This window comes from Taurulus bubalis (genome assembly GCF_910589615.1).
Source record: "Taurulus bubalis genome assembly, chromosome: 17".
Lineage (NCBI taxonomy): Eukaryota > Metazoa > Chordata > Actinopteri > Perciformes > Cottidae > Taurulus > Taurulus bubalis.
In genome coordinates, this window is record NC_136605.1 from 16,610,988 (window position 1) to 16,623,280 (window position 12,293).

General features: G+C 41.6%; 3 protein-coding genes across 3 annotated transcripts; all 3 read right to left on the minus strand.

Moving 5' to 3' along the window:
* Positions 1 to 419: 419 nt before the first annotated feature.
* On the minus strand, positions 420 to 3,213 carry nme3 (NME/NM23 nucleoside diphosphate kinase 3; the record flags this gene model as incomplete). The annotated part of the gene is made up of 5 exons (XM_079232537.1): positions 420 to 1,343; positions 1,697 to 1,809; positions 2,018 to 2,119; positions 2,258 to 2,388; positions 3,168 to 3,213. The coding sequence occupies 5 exons, from the start codon at positions 3,211 to 3,213 to the stop codon at positions 1,226 to 1,228; spliced, it is 510 nt and encodes a 169-aa protein (XP_079088663.1). The 3' UTR covers positions 420 to 1,225.
* A 902-nt stretch (positions 3,214 to 4,115) lies between these two features.
* Positions 4,116 to 5,638, minus strand: mrps34 (mitochondrial ribosomal protein S34). Its single transcript, XM_079233028.1, has 4 exons — positions 5,581 to 5,638; positions 4,943 to 5,333; positions 4,775 to 4,817; positions 4,116 to 4,619 (listed from the first exon to the last, which is right to left on the minus strand). Exons 2-4 carry the CDS (start codon positions 5,258 to 5,260, stop codon positions 4,321 to 4,323), a joined length of 660 nt encoding a protein of 219 aa, XP_079089154.1. The 5' UTR covers positions 5,261 to 5,333; positions 5,581 to 5,638; the 3' UTR covers positions 4,116 to 4,320.
* A 3,173-nt stretch (positions 5,639 to 8,811) lies between these two features.
* On the minus strand, positions 8,812 to 11,471 carry spsb3a (splA/ryanodine receptor domain and SOCS box containing 3a; the record flags this gene model as incomplete). Its single annotated transcript, XM_079233149.1, has 6 exons — positions 8,812 to 9,203; positions 9,918 to 10,043; positions 10,132 to 10,234; positions 10,352 to 10,539; positions 10,785 to 10,965; positions 11,364 to 11,471. The coding sequence occupies 6 exons, from the start codon at positions 11,469 to 11,471 to the stop codon at positions 8,812 to 8,814; spliced, it is 1,098 nt and encodes a 365-aa protein (XP_079089275.1).
* Between the last annotated feature and the right edge of the window lie 822 nt (positions 11,472 to 12,293).

Below are 12,293 nucleotides of genomic sequence, written 5' to 3' on the forward strand. Positions count from 1 at the left end.
CACGCTCGAGTCATGTGAACAATTGAAAACCATTGGAAGCTTAACGCGTCACGGGTTCAGTCGCAGACTCATTTCTCTCATCTGACTGGCTGTTGATCAGACGGTTCGTTGTAAAGCAGGTGAACAGTGATGTGTTGTCGTTCTGTGTACAGGGATTATTGTAAAAGTCCAGACACACTGAAGCCCATCCTCTTTGTTCAGTATGGAAATTCATGCATTGATCTCTGTGTGGATTAAATATTAAACATATTTGTGTGCTGAAAAAACGTACAGCTGATGTGTTTGTGTCTTACTTTACAAAACAAACACACTGACTCGATATATTAATAAAAAAGGATTTCTTAACCAGATTTCTTGTTTTTGACAATTCAAACTGCATCATGGGATTTTAGAAAAGCACAAATGTGACAAAAGCAGCGACTGGAGACATTTTTATAGAACAAAATACATTTTCTTTCCTTAATTTAGCGCAGTTTCTCTTTAATTTGAGCATCTTATTTTAAAACGTCTACATTCAAGTATTATGTGACATGATCCGTACTTACAGAATCTTAATTCAAAGTACAGGGAACTGAAACGCGTGTAGAAAGGCAATAATGGTGTTAGTCGATTGCTGATCATCGCTACCATGTTGTTGGGTTCTCAGTACTACTACAGGAGCAAACATGTATATTTTGGAGTACTTTTTCACTAAAGTAGTGCGAGACAAAAAACATTTATGTGCAAAACGCTGGTAAACAGTTTGACTGTTATGTAACTTAAAATACTTTGCACAGCACATGACCTGAATATTTATAGATAAAGCTTCCTGTAGAAATGAACCTTCATGGTTGATTTAAATGCAGCCATTTACTAGCCATTCCCTGATGTGTTATCGCTCCATGAATTACAAGCTTTTATTGCTCTACATTCCAAACTTATTGCTAAAAAAAAAAGCTGTAAACACGAGGTTCTGTACTAAAACAAAGACTACAATGAAAACTGTAACAGAAGCACACTGTTGAAGTTATAGCTCACTTAGTGCATGTTTGCTTTGGAGAGACATTTCACCTCGGAAATGTAGTTCAGATAAAAAAAAATACAATTGCAATTACGTCTCTTCTCACGTGTGGCTACATGATACTAAAGCCAAAAAAAAATGCATCTTAGGTATGATGTGCTCCATCTTGTAATGACACCAGTATAGACAAACACAGGACGGAGGAGCCGCAGCTCATGCAGAGCGTCAGTTGTAGATCCAGCAGCTGCTGGTATCCTCCCAGCAGTGAAGCTCGTTCTGCCCAAACCACAGAGAGATCTCCTTCTGGGCGCTCTCCACGGAGTCGCTGCCGTGGATCACGTTCCTGCAACACGGAACCAGAACACCAACATGTTGAGAACATCCGGACCAAATTCAGATTATTATTATTTATTTTAAATTAGGGATTTGAATTCTGTAATAACTACTAGTAGTATATTTTCTATGAGCTACTATGCTAAAATATTTTAATGACATGCTACACTTTGAATTTTCTCATGACTATTTTTTTTTTAATATTTTATAAAATACTATAACTTTGTTTGACATAATACTATGATTTTTTCCGACATACTATACCGACTATATATTGTTTTTTCCCCACAACTGCTGCCTCTCGTACATAAGGCATCACATTTCCCCTCAGAGGAGGAGGACTGAACCAACAGGTGATCTCACCTGCCCACTTCCACACAGAAATCCCCTCGGATGGTTCCAGGCAGCGAGTCAGCAGGGTTGGTCTCTCCCAACATCTTACGTGCTGTCTTGACTACGTCCAAACCCTCCCACACCTGAACAAACACAGAAACCCACAGGACTACAGCATGCAGGAAACAAAATCACAAATATCACATTAATGTAAAGAGACGAGCATTGAAAACTACTTCTCATCCGAAATGAGCTTATTATGTGTGTTATTAGTTAAATCAAATGCATTCTGAATTTTTGAAAGCCTTCAGTACCCTGTGGACACATGTACAGTATGAGGGAGAATCTCACCATCACTACGATTGGTCCAGAGCTCATGTAGCTCATCAGTACCCTGAAGAAAGGTTTGCTCCTCAGGTCCCAGTAGTGTTCCCTCAGGAGATCCTCAGATGCCTGATGACACACAAGACAGACACACATTAACTTAAAATACAAACATTAATTTATTATATTTACCATGATCCATGGTCCATGTGTATGGACCATGGATGAAGATGAAGAGAAGAGAAAAAAGGCAGACATCCCAAATACCTGCACAAGTTTGAGGCCCACGAGTTTGAACCTTCTCTTCTCAAAGCGACGCATGATTTCTCCCACCAGCCTCCGCTGCACGCCATCTGGTTTCACGGCAACAAAGGTGCGCTCATTCACACCGGTCCAGCCTGGGATCAGAAATAACAGAGGACAAAGACGAAGGTCAAATCAACAAGTGTTTAACGACCTCGGGCAGCTTGCATGCGTCTTGGTACAGACTGGAGAGAAGCAGCATCATCCATTCAGGAGATGGCGGGGAAGAAAAACACTGTCAATCCTGAATGATCGATGCCAACTCAGACATTAGCTGTGTTTACTTTTGCCAAGGCCGTTTATTAGTATCTAATCAGTCTGTGCTATACAAACAATTATTTTGCTTGCAGACAGAATCTCCGCCCTGTGGATACATATAACTTAACAAAAGATACATGCATCTCCAGAAATGTTATTTGTTAGTTTTTAGGAGTGATTATTAGATTCACAAATATGACTTTCAGGTCTTTACTAGTAGTACCCTCGCCTTCCTCGCTTGTTTAACTTCAGACACAAGAACGTTGACAACAGCTCCACGTGAACCCCACCGGCACCCGTAGCAGCGCATTACGGAAGCTATTAATAGGACGATGAATCAACGTACACGTGGATTACTCCGCTATGAGTACTTTGTATATTAGTACACGAGCCAATGTAGTTCTACCCACTCAGTTAGTAATAACACTTCAAAGCCGAGCGACTCTCACGTTACACTGCGTCTGTTAACGACAGCGTCGGTTCACCGGTTAACGAGTCCTCCTTCTGTCTGTTGAACCGATCAGAGGAAACCGGGAGCATGAAGTCGGTGTGAAGGTCAAACTCAAAAATGTATAATGAAAGATACGCGGAGAATAAACGGAGATTCAGCACCAACCTGACTGAAAGAAGTGAGAAAACAGGGACAAGAACAGGCAGATCATTGTTGTCGCGGGTTGACGGAGGAACGTCACTCAGGGAAAAAAGGAAGGAGGGATGAAGACGTACGCACGCACGCTTCGGAATGTTTCCAATGCGCGGGCACGTGGCATCCCGAGGCTCGCGAGAGAAAATCTGTGGAAGTCCATTTCCGCCGGTTGAACAAAAAGTTAGAAATGAGGCAGAATTAAGTAATGTCACATTGTTTACTTTCTTACTAGACAGAGAGACAAGTTAAAATGTTGATTTAATGTAATTTAGGTAAAACAGTTATTTTGCAGATTGTTTGTGAGTTTCCACTTTATGGGAGAAAAGCCATAAAACTACTTTATAAGCAAATCTCATCAGATTAAAAAGACACGCCTAATCACACAGGTGTATTCAGTTATTCTAGATTAGTTTTCTGCTCAGGTTGGATGTGGGTGGAGTTGTAATGGAAATGATGTGACAACCATAATAAATCCTTTAACTTTTAGTATTTTTTCCTTTCAAAACATGTCCCACAAATCTAGTAGGAGTGAGAAGATGTCATCAAGATGGTTGTGAGGATTAAAAAAAAAAAAAAAGAAGCTGTACAGTCACCATATCCTTTAAATGTAGCTTTAAAAACATTAAGCGAAAGTATTTGGCACCTCCATATTTAGGGCCCTTGCCGATGTATCAGAGCTCCCCGAGTTTCCCAGTTGGAATTACGACTTGGAAGACAACGCTATTAAATCAGAAACTTGAGTCTTCTGCTACTGCTCTGATGGTACAAAAAAAGTGATTTCAAGGTGTCAAAATTATCATAACCCCAGTCATCATGTGTAATATGCATACTCAGAGCTATAAGGCTGTAATCACCTTAGTGAAGTACTCTATGATAAAAATAATAAAAACACTGATAGCAGCGGTATTTTATCTTAAATTTAATATTTACCACATTGCACAGATACATATCACACTCGGAGAGGCCAGTTTCAGATGAAAATAGCAGAGAAGTCATTTGAGTCCAGGATTTATCGGGACATGGAGGTGACGGATTCCAGCGTGCTTGGACAGAAGAAATACAACTTCCATCAACACTGATTTGGTCCAAACGTCCAAGATTCTCATCTTCAGAACGACAAGTATCACACCGGTGTCCCCTCCGTCCTCTGCGTCTCTTGCTCCTGCTTGCGGAAATAGTCTTTGTTGAGCAGCACATCCCTCCTTAAAGGCAAGACCGGTTCCTCGGCCATTATGCTGCCGAAGGCCTTCTTGTGCCGGGCCAGCATCATGGCGCGGAGCAGGGGAGGGAAGGGCACGTAGCGCACAGGCGGCTCAGGGAGCGGCTCAAAGTCCTTCATCTGCTGCTCCATGTGTTTGGGAACCAGACGCCAGTCGTGGTACATTACCTTGTCCAGCTCCTTGACCTCATCCTCCGGTTTTCCTGACAAGCACAAAATGCAACAAAATAATGCACACCGTTTGTTTGGGTGTAACTCCCCAAAAGGCTGCTGAAACCCTTTAAAAAGGACATCACATCAGTGTCCTCAAAGGTAGTTACGGTTTAATTAAAATCAAATAAACAGGGTACAATCTTACCTTTGAGGGTGAGGATGCCCCATGCTTTGCCATGATCCATGTTCTGGAAAACACAGGAATCAGGTGTAATTTGGTTACAAAAGTGCATTTTCACTCAATTCTACACTCGGGATGACAACGTTCAGACCTGAAACTCAGTGGCAGTGCACGGATGTGAGCCGCTCTCACCTCAGACGTGTAGTCCACCTTGACCTTGGTGATCTGCCAGTAGCAGGGCTCTGCGTGTTCCTCCAGCCAGGACTTGCGGGTGAAGAGGCGGCCCACTCCGAACATCCTCATGCCCGCCAGCAGGGAGAAGAGGCGGCTCTCCCTGCGGACGTCCGGCCAGGCCAGCACAGGCAGCATCTTCCCCGTGAGAGGCCGCCTCATCGTCTCGTAGTCCAGGGCGTATTTCTGGGACTCCCGCGGCCGGGACTTCAGCTCCCGGTACGCCCGGATTTTCCGAGCCATGTCTGCTATGAGACGAAGTCGCCTTTTCTTCACCATGACTGAAGGCTGATGTGTAGCAGCTCTACGTTACTCCACAATGCTCACGGAGAAACGCCGGCCAACGTTTATCCTGCAAGATATTCAAGTTATTTCAGAGAAACTAATTCATGTCAAGCGGTCAATGTGGAGAGAATGAACACATTACAGCCCTGATGTAACGTTTACCAGGTTAACCTGGGTCCGTTAGCGAGCGGAAGAGATGGTAAAATAAAAACACATTAAATGGTTTCCTCCACTCACAGCGACTGGGAATTGTAACTTAACGATTGCCGAACTATCGATAAGAATTAAACTCAGATATCAGAAATTAGAAGTACCTGAACGCCCCCGACGAGAAGGACCAGCTCAACTTGACCTCCGCAAGCGAGACACAACTTCCGTTTGTTTGGTCCGCCAGCGAAAGGTTCCCTGAAAACTGTCGCTGATCATTTTGGTTCCGCATTCGTCAAATCAAGCAGAATACCTCATTTAGCACATTCATAATTAATTCAGGAATGATGGAATAATAACAAGTGCACATTTAAAAGACAAGAAAGGATATTAATAAAGAGTTTCTGCACAAATTCTAAATAGCCATTACAATATTGTGTTAAATATGTATGGACTACAGGTGGGATTTTTGTGGTGTCCAAGCTGTTTTTAACTGCCGTGGGTTTCATGTCCATGTCAATCTGAAACTGAACCAATTCCTCATTTTGTTTTATTTTGACCACGATAGAAGTTATCTGAAATTCTGTTATTTATTTCCCTCAGGAAATGTTTTATTAATAAAGCAAAATGGTCAAATTCCATAACAGTTGTTACTTTTGCCCCAGTTCAGACCTTTTAATCCACACACTCCAGTGATATATCAGGCAAGGGTTACTTGATACTTTATGTAAAATGAAAAGATTAAAAAAAAGTATTTGAGTTGATGTTAAAAAAAAGTGACATCTTGAAATTTCCTCAGTTCCAGTTTTCTTACTAATTAATAAACACATCCAGTCATTTGTGCATATTTAGCATTCATTTATTTTCAGCTGAAAATCATGCTGATAAGTTATACAGAAAAAGGCGAGTACATACAGTATTATTAATATGACACGGTATAGAAGAAACACTTAGAATTTTTCTATTTACAATGCAACAGTAAGAAAAAGTGCTTGGATGCATCAACATGAAGACAAATGCTGTGAAATAAGACACAAATACATCTGATGGACTACAACTAATCTCTTACAATACTAAATCTACAGAGAATATTCTGATCAATCGTTACACAACTGGACAGAATTAAGTGCGTCATGTCACACGACTCAGGACTAACGATCATGGTCCTCTGCTACCTTCACCACTGTTGTTGCGTCAGCGGTTCCATTTGAACAGCTTATAACACACATTCCTTCTGAAAACCCTTATCACATAAGATGCTTGTATTGCATAGGAGCGTAAATCTTTGCGCACGTCTACTTGAACCAGGACCCTTGAGGAGCGAACATGACCGAAGACAGGTGACTGAGGCAGCAGTTGGCAGACTGTATAGCTTCAACACCGAGGCCAAACACTATCTTTATACTTCTATTTTTATAGTTTGAAAATTCAAAAAGGAACCAAAATAAGAGTTATTTACATACCTGACCCGAAAGCTCCCCTCCTGTCATTTATTATTAATAAATAGGAATCGTTATTCTTCTCCGGGAGCAGTCTGAGAAGTTTCTATAACCGTATTGAAACTAATTTTCTACTGTTTGGAATCTAATTTGTATAAATCAAGGAACTTTTTAGAGACAGCTTTCAGACCAACAAAGGCTGAGTGTTTCATTAAAAGTATTTAGAATATAGTATGAATAATTAGTAAAGAGGAGTCGGTACAGGAAGTGGTGGGACAAGGCCTTGGGAAAACCAAAACACACTTGCTGTAACAGATCAGTAAAAAAAAAAAAAAAATTAAAAAAAACAACACACAAACCACTCAGTCTCAACTTTTTTTTTAACTTCTAAAAAACAATAAGGTATAACAGTGATGAAAAGTTGCTTTACGTGTGCGGCAGTCTCTTCTGAGTGGCATACTAGTCTCATGATTCGGTTTAAAAGAGCGACAGTGATTAACAAGGATATACTGCTCACATCTTTTAGAAAACCCATCGTTTCTACAAACAAGTGGCAAACGATTTCAACAGACTTTCAAACGTTACTGACGGATGGATGTTGCCAGAAGTGTCACGAATGTTTCACCCTCATGTTTCTCCAGAAACAAGAACCATAGGTGTATTTAGTTGTTTGGAGATGATGGCCGGAATATTTTCTTTTTTTGGAGAAGTAAAAGATGGAAAGTACATTCAGGTTGAACAAGCAAGATGGAACAAGTTTTTCATCTGTTGAAACATCTTTGTTTAAAAAGCTTTTGCCTTAGAGCTGTAACCTCTGGGTGAGAAATACAGAATATTCTCAGACCTCTGGGGTCACTTCCTGTCCGTTTCACTCACGAGATGCGGTGTCTCACTTTGGCAACCCAACAGAAAATTGTAGACGCTAGTAAAACATGAAACGTATTACTTTGATAATGCATCGTTAGCATTGAGGTTGAGAACAATAAACATTATTTGCATACAGGTTGAAAACACCAAATATATAAAAGGGATGCACCAATGTTTCAGTCCCAATACAGATACCGGTACCAGGACAACAGTAGATGCAGAGTACAGATGTGTGTTCAATTAACTAATAAGGTGTATGCCTTAGTGTGTGGAAGTGACTGGGATCTTTATTTTATGTGAGGAAAAATTGCTTTACCAACTTTTTAAAACAAAAGTAACAAATAAATTATATATACACACACTGAATTGGTGTACAAAATTGAAATAACTCGTACACTCGTACAAAGAAAATCTTCAAAGTTATCAGGAATTACAATTCATGAGTAAAACCTTTTAAATGCAGCAACAACTTGGTCAAAACTTGAACAGGAATTACAATTCCATAACGTATAGTCATAGAATAATAATAATAATAATTATAATAATAATAATAATAGAAACATAGAAAATAATTGAATAGATTGTCCCCTTCGTCACTATATCAACTATTTGAGTCAATATCGATCCAATATCAGCATCAGTGCATCCCTAAAATATACAGTCTCATTTTTTAAACCCCCTTTTTGCAAATATACCACAATGACCATTATAATTTGGCCATACTTGACTTCAGTGCACAGTCCGTTCTTGCATCAGTTCACTATCGCCATCTACATGAATGGCAACAAATTATGGTAGCCAACAGAACACCCCACCGATTCTACTTATTACTGAAGCTGGTTCGGATACTGAATGTTTGATGAGCACGAAGATATCTGAACGGCATGAGAGAAGATCACAGTAAAGCATGTAGGCAGAAACACTGCGTCACAGTTTTCCACTTACGTACCACTCCAATCCTGGTTATTTCTTCGCCACTGGATAATATTGATGTGGAGGAAAGCTTGAGGCAGGTAAGAACCACTAGGTCAGATGCTGTAGGACATTAACATCTGCCAGTGTTTGAGGGGAGGTAGGAGTCGAGCTGGGCAGTCACGTCCAGCGGCATCTCTTCCTCTGACAGGCTTCAGGGTCAGAAGTGCAACCCTCTGAGTCGCTCTTAGAGGAGGACGGTCCAGCCAGTGGAGGGGTAGGCGAGCAAGAGGGACGCTCAGGCCCATCTGGGGTTTCCTCTGTGGTGCCACTATTGAGACTGAGCACCCAGCCCAGTTTGTTGTGGAGCAACTGGCGGAGGCCTGGCGGCAGCGGCAACACGTCCAGGGTGTCCATACAGTCCGGCAGCAGCTGGCGGAGGCGAGCACAGCAAAGGTACAGCAGGGAGGTGGGCGCCGAGCAGGACCGGATCACCTTCATGCTGCTTTTCGCTGCTGTGGAGCACGCCATCGGATAAAACTTCTTGTTTTGTAGCTCTGTGGCAGCAACACCTACATCAAGAACGGTGACAAAAATGTGTAATATCTTGTTAGAATACCACTGTGGGCCACATGTATTAATGTTAGCCGAGAATATCCACGAAACAGATGTGTACACAGGTGCGTTTCTTTCATATGGGATAAAAATACGGCCTGGGCTCTAAGCCGCATGGTGTTGGTTTTCGCTCCCGGTGGGGACAGAGGAGCAGCGAGGCGAAGAAGTTTCTGGTGAACCTGCATGATTTCGTCTGATTTTGCCAGAATTGGACCCGGTGTCACCGATAAAAAGCTTGTTGATGGTCATGTTTACGTATGAAGGTCATTTGCTTGTTGCAGATTTATCAGTATTGGTTTATGTCAGCCAATATGTAAGAAGAAATTGAAGTCCAGAAATGCTAAACCAGGTTTGAGGTAATTCGAAAAGTAAATTTTGGCCACAACAGAGCAGTGACAAGTTTTCAACTGCAAGTATGAATCAGTATTTATCGCCTACAAATAAAAAGAATATATCTACAATATATATATATATATATATATATATATATATATATATATATATATACACACATATATATATATATATATATATATATATATATATATATATATATATATATATATATATATATATACACACAACAATAGCAGTAAAACATTCTCCAGAACTGGCTGTGTATATACGCACACACACACAGAATATATGTATGTGTTTATGTTGATACTAACCTATACACTTGCGATTTTTGAAGAAAGTGAGTGTGCCGTGCCACGTGTCCAGATGGATCCCGATGATGGATCCCTGTCCAAACCGGGAGGAGAAGTTCATCTTGTCTCCTTTATTATGCAACAAGCCTGACAAAAGGAAGACAACCAGTGAGGTTAAACCTATACACTTACCATTGTGAAAAGTTACTGCGACATCATAGCATGTCAACCTTACCCGTGTAAGAAAGACCCCAGCTGTCTGAATCTTTTCCCAACAGGCTGCAAAACGTGTGTCTGTATTTGTCTAGATTGACATCAAAAGTACCGATGCCGACCATCTGCACGGATATAAAGAACAATTCAGAGACAAATAGTTGCTCTACGCTTGGATCTCTTTCGGAAGCGTGACATACGACCAGCAGGTCAGCGTTAGGAGATGAGGCGTAGAGGTTTACCATGTCTGTTCCATACACTGGAGACGTCATCTTGATCTCCCAGAAATGCTGCCCTTCAGCCATCTCTTTGGAGCCACGGATTGCTGCTGTGCCACAGCTGTATTCAGAGTGGAAATTCACTTTTTGATTGTCGCAGCTCAGTAATGTAGCTGCCGATCGGCTGTTGCCGTCCCAAACCCAGTCAAACTCTGAAACATCAGAACTCCTTCAGTCATTCATGGCCAAAGCAACAAGAAATTTAACTTAAATTGGCTTTTGACTCTGTGTCAATCAATACACGTCACATTTTATTTGTAGAAAAACATATGTGAGCGGAACTTAGAGCTTGATAAAAAATAGCACGATTGGCTTAAATGGTGTAACTCAAGTGACATCAGCTCATGAACCTTTAAATTATAAAGCGGGCCATTGATATGCAGGAGCTGTCCTGTACCTTGGTCATCCTCGCCACAGTGGCAGTCTTTAACTTGGTGAAAACCTCGCAGACGAGGGTTATAGTTGGTCTCAGCCTGGGAGTCGCAGCCACAGTAGGACTCTCCGGTGACAGGCACGGCACTGGGGACCGGAGGGACCATCACTGCAGATAAGTCTGCCTCAGAGTCCGAATCACTGTACTGGGGAGAAACAATGTAGAGAGAGGATAAATTAAAATGCCAGCAGCATTGCTAATGTAACAACACAGAACTGGTTTTGATGTTGGGCTGCTACAAAGTCAACATCGGGCACTGCATTGGAAAATGTACCTTTTATCTATATCTCTAAAATGTAATAGTGATTTGCATAATTGAAACCTCATCTCCAATGTTTACAATGGCCAAATTTGAGGCTTTAAGTCTGACAGCTGACGTGCATTTGGGTTGTCCGCTCATGGTGATGACACATCCTATCTCCTGCCTGGGGGGAAACAAGTGTCATCATGTGACACAAACAAAAACTCCAGTGTCTACTGATGCTTCATATCTGTTCAGAATATTAGGGCCAATGGGGGAAACAGCAGCCCTTGTACGCTTACCTCTAGGCGGTCATGGCTCCATTCTTCAAGTGCCCGGGCATCGGCATCCCTTCGTATCCCCCCCCAAACATATCTCCATGCACAACTGTTCCTGCTGCGCCTGGACATGGCAGCAACAGTGAGAAGGAGAAGAGGGTTCAGTCCAGATGCTGGAGGAAGAGCATCCGTCCAGATGCTGAAAAAATAAATTGGACAACACATTATAATCTTGAGAGGCATAGACACGGAAGTCTCTCGGGCAATTAACTTGGATATCTTTTTTAATTGCTGCTTGTAGCTTTGTGCATTGCATGTCAAGACTCATAGTCGTTTATCTTCATCTTTGCTGACACTAACACGTGCTAACGTTAAAATACAAACCTTGTTTATATGGTATCAAATGAAAACCAGTGAGCGTTGCTAACCCAATTAGTTAGTTAGTGTGACAGGTTAACGGTTAACCTACACACATATCATCATAACTACTTGATTTAACGCCAACTAGCGTTAGTTGGTAGCTACTAGTCTTGTGACTTGACCAGAGTATTGATCATCAGCTAAACAAGTATCGACGTTGTTTTCCTCACTAGCTCTCGTTGGCCATCTAGCCCGGCTAACGGTAGCAGCTAACGGTAGCTAGTTACACAAAATTCCGCCCCTTGAACCGCGGATGCGTCAAAATGTTAGCAGGATGTAACAAGGTCAGAGGCGTCTCAACCCAGACAGCTGGTTGTGTATAACTATAGCTATATATATATATATATATGCAGAGAGAGAGCTGAGTACACCGGTAGATGTCGGGTTACTACGTGGTTTATTAGCCACGTATTGCAAAAAGGGCGCAATAACTCGGCTGGTGATGCAGATTCACACCTAGCTTAAACCAGCTAGTTAACTTTCGTTAGCTGCGCGCTGCTATGCGCGCGAGAGAAACCCGTTAACGTTAGGTTA